Source organism: Filicampus tigris, chromosome 5 (assembly GCF_054856515.1).
Source record: "Filicampus tigris isolate MCC_2025a chromosome 5, RoL_Ftig_1.0, whole genome shotgun sequence".
Classification (NCBI taxonomy): Eukaryota; Metazoa; Chordata; class Actinopteri; order Syngnathiformes; family Syngnathidae; genus Filicampus; species Filicampus tigris.
The window spans coordinates 2,705,561-2,717,500 of NC_141221.1; the positions used below are offsets into that span (position 1 = coordinate 2,705,561).

Consider the following 11,940-nt stretch of genomic DNA (forward strand, 5'->3'; position numbering starts at 1 on the left):
AAATGCCACAACTTCCTTCATATTTAACATATCGACGGAATTTAAACACTGTTTTGTTCCTTTTCCCCAGTTCTTTCTGGAGACATTGCTGAATGCTCATTAAAAAAAAACAAAAACGTACTGTATGGTGCGCAGCCACGCGGCAAAATCAACACATAACACGCAAACCGGTTTCGTTTGCGAATATTCCCAGGTCAGACGGCGAATCTCACAAAACCCCTCAAGCAAGATTAAACAAGAGTAAGCAAGCGAAACAAATGTCACAGCTACTAAGTTAAACCCTTTGGTAAGAAAAGAGGCTCACATGGTCGTCCTGGTTCCAGTCGTAGGAATTGCCTCCGCTTGCTCCACTCAAACTACTCTGAGAGCGCCTGGAATAGACACAAAGCCATTTAACAGTACATTTGACAGCAACGAAATGCGAGCAAAAAGCGTCTTGAAATTCTTTGAACACACTCATTGGGATACATTAAGAAAAGCATGTTCAGACCTGCGCTGTGCGTTGTCAGTGGCGGTCACTGTGATAAAAGCAGGGGAGTCCTCCATGGCATCAAAGTACTCCGTGTCCTCATCTTCATCACTCGCCTCTCCTTTGGGCGGCCTCTCACTCCCTTCTATCAGATGGACATAAAGTACATCACAGTACAGTGCAAAGAGAAGCCAAACACACGCAACGCACACGTCACATGGTAACCTACCGTATTTGGATTCTACCCAGTTTAAGAATGAGCAGCATACTGTATCCTCTTGTACACACGGCCGCAAATTAAGAATGAATCATTTTTGTACATTTGGCAATGTTCCCACTGGTTAAGAAGCCTGGATGAGGCATATTCCTCGGGGACTCCTCTGGCATCAAATGGCATTATTGTTTACCATACATTTTGAAGAATTAAATGTGTTGCACTCCCATCTACTCTATTTAATGTTTTTGTTTGAAAAATTCTACAAGTCATATTTACAATGTCAAATAATGTTCTATATAAGCTCCCAGGTGTGGCAACAGTGAATTGTTTTTGGCCCCCAGATGAGCCTCTATTGTAATTACTAACTGTATTAACATTTTGGCCGATGTTGCACACAGAACATTAGTTTGTGCCACAATTTCAACGTATACAAGAAAAAAGAACAAACTGTCAATGAATCAGTTGTCATGTTCCTTTGATGACCCTCTTTTACCCTAACGTTTGAAAAAAAAAACTTTGGAAAAAAAAAAAAAAATTCCTGGGATTGAATGGCTGGACTGTGAAAAGACAAATCAATTTGTCTTTGCAGTAAAAACAGCAGATTGCCGTGCAACTCCTAATGGCACCTCGAAGGTAGAACATAATCAAATACAAACCATTTTGACAAGATGAGGTGCGTACATAACCATGAGACCGGAATCACATGACCTTTTATCCGGTGACGTAAAAAACAGAAGCAGGTGACTCATGCTCACCCTTCTTGTTGGTCGAGGCGCTGGGTGCGCTGGATGAAAGTGTGGGTGCCGCTCTCCACGCTCGCTCCAGGCTGTTGTGCTGCTTCGCTAGCTGCTCGATGGTCTCTTCCAGGTGGGCGCGCTGCTCTCGCTCATACTGCAGTGCCCGCTGCCACCTCCGACTGTGAGTCTCAGCCAGTTCTAGGAAATCTCGGCAAGCCTGGGGGAACCACGGGCACACAAATGCTGTCATTTGCTACGGCTTGTGTAGTCCAGTGCGACATTTCTTTTAGACGCGTGACGTATATCTGTTAAAAAAATATATATAAATATATGTATATTGACCATGGGGCTGACACAAGATCTGGATTCACTCCCGGGCGTGATGTGGTTGCTACTCAATGCTCCACAGGAAAGAACGCATTTCGCTGTAAATTTAAGTATTTTAAAGGAGTGCTGCCTTTTTGGTTTGTGACCACGTTACTCCAAGCATATTGTAAACAAAGGCAACAGAGTGAGCGATGAGCTACACTTTCACGCTGATTGCGTGGTGGAGGACCTTTGAGTCGAGAGGGGGCATCATTATCCCCGCTGTGCTCTGACTGCTGAGCCAAAGAGGTTACTTCAGATCACACAGAAATGACTTGTCGGCATTTGTTGGCGCTGTATCGTACGCCTGATGGTCCTGCCGCCCAGTAAGCACGAACGTAAATGAACCGGAACACCTTACAACCGACAACATGCAAGAGGAAAATGTCACGTGACAGTCACTAAACAGGAAGGGGCCCGTGGAAGAAGGCGCTCCCGTATTGCAACTCAGCATTTCTGCGGTGTTGGAGGAGTTTTCGTTGTTGTTCTGCAGGATTGGGCATTTAAATCAAATGAGAGTAATCCACGCTTTTGCTGATCACTAAAACATCAGTTTAACAACATTATCCAAGATCTGCCTTCATAAAAGCGGAATTGAGGTGTTTCACTCAACAAAGTATACATGCAAACACACAATTAGATATCACGCATTCAAAGACGGCAACATCAAAAGCAAAACAATATCGTGTGACAAATCCATAAACTTTCACAATTCAAAATGAGTTGCTTAATTCTTTTCCCATGTTTTTCGTCATATTTTTGGGACACCATGTCAGCTAAAACAAATTCATTTCCATGTTCAATGTCTTAAAAAAAAAAAAAAAGTAATAACTGACAGACAAATCAGACAATGTGACCATTAGCGCCATTCCCCCTTACCTTCAGTGGTCAAACAACAAGTGTCTCAACCACCGGTGCCATCCCTCAATTTAAATGCTAGACATACATATGAACTTTCAGTTCACTTCCTCAGACATAACTACGAAACCAACACCCATTTAAAAAGCATACGCTAGTTCCCCATTTTTACTGCTGACTCCCCAGTCCGAGAGCAGACTGCATGTGACGTCCGGTGGTGATGGAGAGCGAGGTTAATAAAGGATAAAAACCAAGTGGATACCGGAACTGATGCTGCTGGTATGAAAATATGACACTCTTTTGACATTCAAAGACCCCACTAAACCGGGGACCACTCCGATCAGTCAGCAAGGGCACACGCGTGCATGACAAACATACCCGTGCATGTGTGACATATGTGGGAAGTTACATCACGCCTAAATGGACAAGGGCGACATCCAGAGTCATACCACAGAGATCGCTGCATGTCGACGGACGTCGGCACCATTTCTCTGGAGGCAGCGCTTGGAAGACCGCCCCCATGCTTGCAGGAGTCCCTGCATTCCGTAATCTAAGCTACTTCCCCTTCAGGAGAACCATTAAGACGTATGAAAGTAAAATGACCACAGGGAGTTTTGTGCTAGCACTGAACTCTTGTCACAAGTACATTCTTGGAAAATCTAATGGCATGATAAAAGCTGAAATTCCCTTCACAGGTTGGAAAAAAATGAAATAAAATTTTAAAAAATTACCGGGACTTTTCCTTTGATAAAAAAAAAAAAAAAATCGAGGGGCTCTTGGGGGCCCTGCAGACCCCGTTTTTGAGTACTCAAGCATGGCGACTTAAAAATATGGAATTTTTTGCCAGGCCCGATGTGTGTGCAAGGTTTGGTGAGTTTTCGTTCACGTTTAGTCCCTCAAAAATGCGCGTCTTTACGGAGAATAAGAAGAAGAGGAGGAAGAAGAAGAATCTCTACGAAAACAATAGGGTCCTTGCAGCTTTTGCTGCTCGGGCCCTAATAAATAAAGGATTATATTACGAATAAAACATCTCTGGGTATAATTCCCTTCTGGAAATGACTGTGGTCTGGTTTTTAATCAAATGGTAAGATGAGATTCAGTCCAAACTCACATTTGGTCAGTGAATATAAGAATCAATAAATCAAAACAAAGCATTAAAGAAGTGACCCAACACACCTTGTGCAGTTGTCCGCTTAGAGTGACGTCTGTTACTGCAACCCAGAAAGCTGTGACACGAAGCAGTCAGGGGGGAGCTCAGTTTGAAAGAGAGAAGGTGGCTATTCCCCACCCTCTCACACACCCACAATCATATTGAGTGTCATTACTCCAACATTTCAATCCCCAACGCTCATCCAGAAACCCGCCACTTGCTTCAACTCAGATCTAACATGATTGGATCCGTTATTCTGCTTTCTCTTCAACAAGGACATTGTGTAGTCTCTACAAACTGGCGGACATTAGTGCAATTGTGCAGTCCTGCGCCTGAGCTCATACCGTGCAATACTCAACATTCCCCACTACTGTTAGTCTAGTTTTATTTTTATCCAATGCTGTTCCTTACATTTCACTACAGCACTGCAGCACTGTCACTTAAGAGTATTTTTCCTCTGTACTATGTACAGGCTAAAATGAGTGTTCCTCATACTTTTTATGTAGATGTATGTTGGTGTGTATATACACATAGTTACTGCGTATATTTACATGGGTTTGATCCTGAATGTTTGCCGTCAATGTTATACATTAATGGCTAAATTATGCCGCCGTCCCTGTGTGACCTATATCTTTGCTGCTGTAACACTGAAAACTTCCCCACTGTGGGATCAATAAAGGCATTCTTATCTTATCTTATCTTATCTTTACATTTTGGTTTGTGATCAAGGTAACAGTCACAAGAGGTGCCTACTGTTGCTTATCTACCGAATCGTTATTGTCTAGTACTCTATCTCTGCATCTACATGTGCAACTTCAGACTCATTTTTCTATGCCCGGTCACATTTGCGGTGTCGAAGTGGGAAGGCTACTCCGCAGATGTGGCACGCCGGGGAGCCTTCCTGTCATGTACGGACGGTCCAGTTCGCACCCCGGAGGTGATGGCCGGGATGCTCCATTCGGTTTATGTGCGCCCATATGTATAACGTGGCTCTCTGCAGTAACACTCCGATGTGGCTCTTGTGTTAATAAATGAATGCTTTAACGTGATAATAGTCATTCTTACCGGAACGTCTTAACTTAAAAGTATGTTCCCTGTAAAAGAAAGAGAGTCGGTTAAATTCACAGCACATCATAGCAGATGGTCGGGACGGTACCACCTCTGCCTCAATTTGAGCCAGGAAAAACCCTGTAATGCGTTGTGATCGCACATCTTGGCAGACTCACTAGTGTGTGTGTTAGCGTGAGGCTACTCACATTGATCATAGCATTGGAGGTGATACGGAAGAGGGTGGCTCGCTCGTTGACTGCTTTAATCTTTTCCCCTCCCTCCACGGGAACTTTCAGGCCCTCGAGTTCGCTGAGAGAACGTTGCAAGGCAGCCCCGTGCTTGGCAATCAAGTCATTACATGTGCTGAGGTCATCAAGCTTGCTGACCAGTATCTTTAAAGTTCCCTGAATCTCACTGCGGTCCGATTGGGACGCCGGCTCCTCGTCTCCTGAGTCATCTGCAAGACAAAATGGGACGTTTAATCCAAACGGTTTTCCCTGCACAGAGCACAACCTCCAGTGTGTGAAACGCACTTCCCGTTCCTTTTTTGGCTGACTCTCCAAGTTACCATTCAAAATATTCAACCTTTATCATTGCTCAATTACCAACACTGCCATACTGAAATACCTATAACAGTACTCTACACGAAAATACACTCAAGATCAGTGTTGATTGTTTGTGCTCCCTGTCACACGGTCAGCCGAGAGTGTAATACATCAGATGGCTTCGTCTGACGCACACTTTAGCACCTGTACATGTAAATCATGTCAGTGGCATTTGGAGTCTCATAACTTGTCCTTACCCATAAGGCTTCGCTGTACCGGCTGCCTCTTCCAGTGATAATGTCTCATAAAAGAGGCTACTCGAGGTTAAACGGGGCATAGAACAGAAGTGTTGCAGTGTCAGCTTTGCATTACTCACCCACATCGACATCCTCTCAAGGACACGCGCACACAAAATACACCGGAAATAAAAGCCGCATTACGAAACACCCAGTACGTTAAAGCGGAAGTCAACCCAAACGTTTTTTTTTTGTTTTTTTTTTCAGGAATACGTTTCCAGCAGGCCCACTATTGAAACGGGGCATTCTGATTAATTTTGCGTTTGTGGAACATAAGTTAAGCAGCAAAATGCACTCGTTTTTAGCCATCTCTGGGGTCGGCCATTTTGGCTTCTGTCGACTGAAAATGACATCACAATTGCTCAGATGACGACCACTCGCGGCTGACCTGTTTTCTGAATCTGATCCGTGATTGGTCGTTGTGAGCGGTTGTGATGTCATTTTCAATCGACAGAAGACAAAATGGCCGCCCCCAGAGATGGCTAAAAACGAGTAGATTAACTCTTAAACCACAAAGGCAATATTAATCACAATGCCCTGTTTCAACTAGTGGGCTTGCATAGAACATATTCTTGAAAAAAAAATGTTTGCGTTGACTTTCCCCTTAACAACTAAATGCAATTATTTAGAGACTTTTATAACAACTCACATTTATGCAAAAAATTATGATAAATCTGTACTGTGCAGTTGCACTTCTCCCATGCAACCCAGTTCTGTACAACACATTGTGTTGTCCTGTTGAGGAAATGGGTTGTATAAATACCAGAGCCTGCCCACTCATTAATTATTCAATCAAACAACTAAGTGAACTCATTTCTGATAATAGGTGGGTGAGTGAGCCATTCTGATTTTCGCCAGATTGTGATTGTGACTGTGTGGTTGACTCGCATCATAAAATCCATCACACAGAATTTCCGGACTACCAACTGTCTCAGACGGGCTGGAATATGGAGCCTAAGAAGAGATACCGATGAGTTTTATTGGATGCAAAGATTAGCGGTAGCGTCTGATAAGCGTAACAAACTTTATTGCCCGGTAAACTTATGGACTTAGCGGAGGTGGGGAGATATTTGTGTTTGAGGCAGGACCATCTGCCAAAACGAGCTAATTTTATCCCCCCCCCCCCCCAAAAAAAAAAAAAACAGGGGGTGTAAAGTGCACAATACTTCTTGATTCTTGGGTTATCTTGGCAAAGACACGTCACAGCCATTTTATTAAGGCACAGGGGAAATATTTTATTATTGTTTTGAAAATGCGCGTCTCTTTTGGTGTCAAAGTGGCAGTATAGCGACATGGAGCTGGGGAGATGTATTTGTAAATTTGTAACAGCGAGGTTATACAATCTTTTGTTTAGCAGGATACACAGCAACTGGGAGTTTTGAAGCTGCAACGGCATTTGCCGCAGCATGCTCAGACTCTTCAACCTCAATCTGCCAGCAAGTTTAGCAGCTCTCAGCAATGCCACTTAAAATAAACTGTCACATGTCCACAAGCATGTTTGTTAACACAGGGACTGTTTATAGAAGCAACGCCTGCTGTACCGATTCCCCTTCCAAAAATGTAAGCGCCAGCTGCGAGTTGGGGCCAGACGCTTTAAAGAAGAGTCTCCACTGGGTCTGTGTCATGTCTTTGATGTTGAAAGTTAAATGCAGTTTTGTAACTGCAGGCAAGATTTGAAATATAGTCTCACTTCAATAATCCTCCCCCTCGAGTCTCTGACCAAAGCCGCATCCCCCATCAACGTACACGGGATGCGCACCGTACGTAACGTGCACTGCCAATAAGCCGACTTTAGCCAAAGCTGCTACAATGAGCATGCCTTGTTCGCAGTGGAGTCTTACAATAACACGAAATGTTTGACATTTCGTTCTTTACGATGTACGATCAATTGCAAATGAAAAGAAGGCAATACAGTAGACAGACCTGCCCACTCACTGCAATGTGAACTGTGATAGCCTGTGTCGCCCGAGTTTTGAGGCTCCCCATACGATATGTTTGCATTGGTTCACTTTTTTTAATCCACAAAAGAGATCATGTGAGTCAAGGAATATACAGATGACTACCAGAGGTATAGCTACATTTTTTTCAGTGGGGTGGCCAGGTTTACACCACCCAAAATACAAATCTGAGGTCAGAAATAAATATCCATCCATCCATCCATCCATTATCCAAACCGCTTCTCCTCACAAGGGTCGCGGGCGAGCTGGAGCCTATCCCAGCTGTCTTCAGGCAGTAGGCTGGGCACACCCTGAACTGGTTGCCAGCCAATCGCAGGGCACACAGAGACAAGCAAACATTCGCACTCACACCTAGGGGCAATTTCGAGTGTCCAATCAACCTACCATGCATGTTTTTTGGAATGTGGAAGGAAACCGGAGTACCCGAAGAAAACCCACGCAGGCACGGGGAGAACATGCAAACTCCCACACAGGAAGGCCGGGGCCGGATTCGAGCCCAGGACCTCTGCACTGTGAGGCGGACGTGCTAACCAGTCGACAAAACAAATCTATGTTTTCCATTTTTATAGAAAGAAGTAGATCATTTTAAACACTTTACAGTATTGTAGCTGGCATGCTGAAAAAGCATGTGCATCCTTGGCACCATGGATGCAACGCTTGGAGCCCATTATCACACAAGTCATGCCTCAAGGGTAAAATACTCTGCCCCCCCCGCCCCCCCCCCCCCCCGCATCCCCCACACATACTAGCAGCTTGGACAACACCTTCATGTGTTTCCGCCAGCACCACCGCTGTTCCGCTTCTCAGAAGAGGATGGCGCAATCTCTGCAAATCTAAATCTTGATTACAATTTCACAGGTCATTTGTAATCGCTCCTTTGACCTTCATTACATCAGATGTGTACACGTGCACTCCGTACACAGAAAGGCGAGAGGCACATTTTGGACATTCTAATTGGGAGAATGTTGTGTTCGCCTTGCTTGTCCCTGCGGAGAAGCTGTCAGATACGGAGAAAGCTGCCTCTAGCTCAGATGTCGTCCCGTGACAGCAGACCAACACCAAGTAGCTTTGTTTGGGAAATGTAATGACACCTCTTTCAATAAAGAAAAGACACTATTCCAAAAAGTGTCCTTTTTCAGAAAGCAGAAATGCAAACTGAATATTGGCTGTAATTTTTTTTTTTTTTAAATGAGTGGAATCTTAGAGCAGTCCCAGAAATTTTGGTCGAACCAAACATACCGGGCGGGCCACAAAATGTTACGCAATGACTTTAAAATGTTCTTGTTTATGTTTTATATATCCTAAAGGTCGTGTTTGATGAAAGGATACATAAAAGCATTTTTGCCGTAGGTATTGCACACCCAATGCACTGCTATTTTTAGTGCTGCTTTTATGGGGTGTGAAGGAGAAAGGGAATATATGAGTGCATACAAAGCGAGGCAAGCACACGCTGGATGAGAAGATGGGTGTCCCGGGGGGCGAAGCGGAATACAGTACTGGCCACTAATTGCTAACTGGCTCCATACATCACAAGGAGACAGACAGAGGAGACGAGAGGTTAAAGCCAGTTGTGTCGCACTCCGCTCTAAACGAGTTGGGAAATGAAAGCAACTCATTGATGCTTTTCAAAGCGGTGCAGCGTAGCAAAAAGAAGGAAAGATTCAGGAAAAACAGGTCAGCCGTGATTGGTTGCTGTGAGCAGTTGTGAAGTCATTTTCAGCGGACACGAGACAAAATGGCCGCCTCCCAGAGATGGCTAAAAACGCAGTGCATTTTGCTGCTTAACTTATATTCCCAAAACGTAAAATGAATCAGAATGCCGTGTTTCAACTAGTCGGGGCCTGCTGGGAACATATTCTTGAAAAAAAATATCTTTGGGTTGACTTCCGCTTTAAAGGAGAATATCTTTATGTATATCACAATGGATAGCATACAATAGAATTCAGTCCCAAATATTTTATCACCCGCCAACTGAAGTCCCAATCTATGCCAGAGTAAAAAACAAATTAGCATGGTATTTTTGGTTACTGAATTAGAAATAGCCCATAGTGACTTGTAGTTTTATGTTGCACAACGGTTGTGCTGTGTATTGCTTTACTATAAAGGACACTACTTGGCATCTACAGCCTCATTCTTGTCAGAGCGCACTCTGCTGATTGGAGAAACTGCGGATTGACTCGTCAGAAACAAAACAACTGCAGTGCTCCACATTTCATCTCCATTCCATTTTCCGCTCTTTCCCGGTGCCTATATACAATAGTCTAATAGTGTTTTATGTTAATTTATTGATTCCACGTTGTGTATTATGGCCTTTTTCATTACTTGTATGTAAAGTGCTTTGTTACGGCTCTGGCTGTTATAAAATGCGCTAAATAAATACAAATGTATTGTACTGTATTGCATTTTTGTTAACAGTTCAGCACTGGTGGAGGAACGCGCAACGCAGGGGTACAATTATAGATTTTTTGTTGTTGTTGTCGTAGAAGCCGATAACGTGTCACAATGAGCAACGTTTGGGATGGAAATGTATCGGATGTGACTCATTGTTTAGTGGTTACCTTCAATATGGAGGAGTGGGTGCTGAAGCTGACAGTAAAAGGCCTTCAAACAATCCCGAGTGCGGTGCCAAAGTCAAACTGGTTCCAATGGACAAACAGCAGCGAAAGGGGGCGGAAAGCCCAGGGCAAAAGTGCACAGCTGCTCAACATAAAATTGTCCAACACTGCCAGAGGCAAGAAAAGGATAGCTAAAGTAAGAGGCTAGAGCAGTGGAAAGAAAAACTTTCGGAGGTAAAAAGACTCCTGATTTGGTCAATGCCAAGTCGACATTTCTTACATTAGCGACGGAGCAACGAAGCAATGAATTCTTGACGAATCATTTCCAGACAGAACCTGACGCGGCACACCCGCTAGGCCGCCACGCAGCCTCCATCTCATCCGCACAAGCGCCCGGAAAGTGGAGCAGGCGCAAAGAAGAGCGAGGTGTAGCGGGGACTCGGAACGGCATGGAAGGAAGAGAAAAAGAGATGAGCGCAGCGTGCGGCGAGGAGAGCAAATGGCAGGACAGGCTGCTTCTTTTCCTATCACAGCATATACCTGCATTTGCTGCATTGTAGGAGGAGGCTGCCCAATTCCAAGCATCCTTGCTGTCAGATGCCAGAAGGAGATGGATGGATGACGGGCTTCAGCCAGGCTGAGATTCAGATAGCATGATGCGCAAGGTTTTTTTCGTCGGACAGATGGAGAGGAGTGTGACGGCGCCGTGTTTCCTGGCCAAAGCCGTACTGACCCCGGTTGAGTTTACTCAAGCAGCCCGAGGCACAGAGGGAGCGGACGCTTCTCGGCTCCCAGCAGCTCCGGCCCTTCATCCCAGTCCGGGCGGCCCCGATGACACTCCACGCTCCTCCGGACCCATCGTAGAGTGGGGCGGGTTGGGGGGGGGGGGGGGGGGAGCGCCGAGGCAGCCACTTTTCGCCCCACTCAGCAACGCAGTGTACCCGCACGCACGTGCACATTCACCGACATACGTACGGCGCCGCCACAAGGATGCGGGGAAGGAACGCAGATGCTCCTTCCAGTCAAGTCATTCCCATCCCCTCTCCTGCTTTGCTTCCCCAAACACATACGACACACACACACACACACACACACATTCGCAAAGCCTTGCACATTTTCAATTCCCCTCCACACGCTTCTCTCATTGCAGTGCAGATTGGAGAGGGGAGGGCAGGGGGGGAGGGAGTCCAAGCAGAGAGGAGACAGAACCGGTCAGGCCGGCCAACACTGATCGACTCAACTAAGACCAGAATGCGCAGCTCCCTCCCGGCTCCTCTCCCGCCTGTCCGCCATCCTTGTCTGATTGCTGCTGACGGGAAAAGTCAGCTATTTCTGGAAAGCTAAATGGCATGGTATTAAGTTAGCCTACGACGCTATAAAAAGAAACCTGTGTATCAGATTAGGCGAGGTAATATTAAATCAGAGCGGCGCGTCTACGCCAAAAGAAAGAGATCAAACAAAGGATTCTTTCCCGATGTGTTAGCCTCCCTGAGAATCTTTCCTAGCTCCAACAAGAAGCTGAATTTCATGTTTTCACCTTCCACTGAGAAGTCATTACCTATTGGTGTAGTGGTTCCCATAAGAAGTGATGCAATTTTTTTGGTCACCTTTTTACGCATGTAGTGCAAATGAGTTTGCAGACAGCGGAGAGCCCGGAGACCCAACAGTCGCTACCGAGTTGCTCCCCTATGCTGCGTTGGCATGTACAGTGCCTGTCACTCGCAAAACAATCGATATTG

At 45.2% G+C, this 11,940-nt stretch overlaps 1 protein-coding gene across 2 annotated transcripts in view; it reads right to left on the bottom strand.

The window, feature by feature from the left end:
• The window catches only part of osbp2b (oxysterol binding protein 2b), a 38,436-nt gene that overhangs the window by 7,228 nt on the left and 19,268 nt on the right, over positions 1–11,940 (bottom strand). For both annotated transcript variants that reach the window (XM_086031131.1, XM_086031130.1), the window contains 4 exons: positions 5,054–5,304; positions 1,442–1,640; positions 491–614; positions 305–371 (listed from right to left, as the gene is read on the bottom strand). In XM_086031131.1, coding sequence (XP_085887257.1) covers positions 305–371; positions 491–614; positions 1,442–1,640; positions 5,054–5,304 — 641 coding nt within the window. The remainder of the gene's footprint in view (positions 1–304; positions 372–490; positions 615–1,441; positions 1,641–5,053; positions 5,305–11,940) is intronic.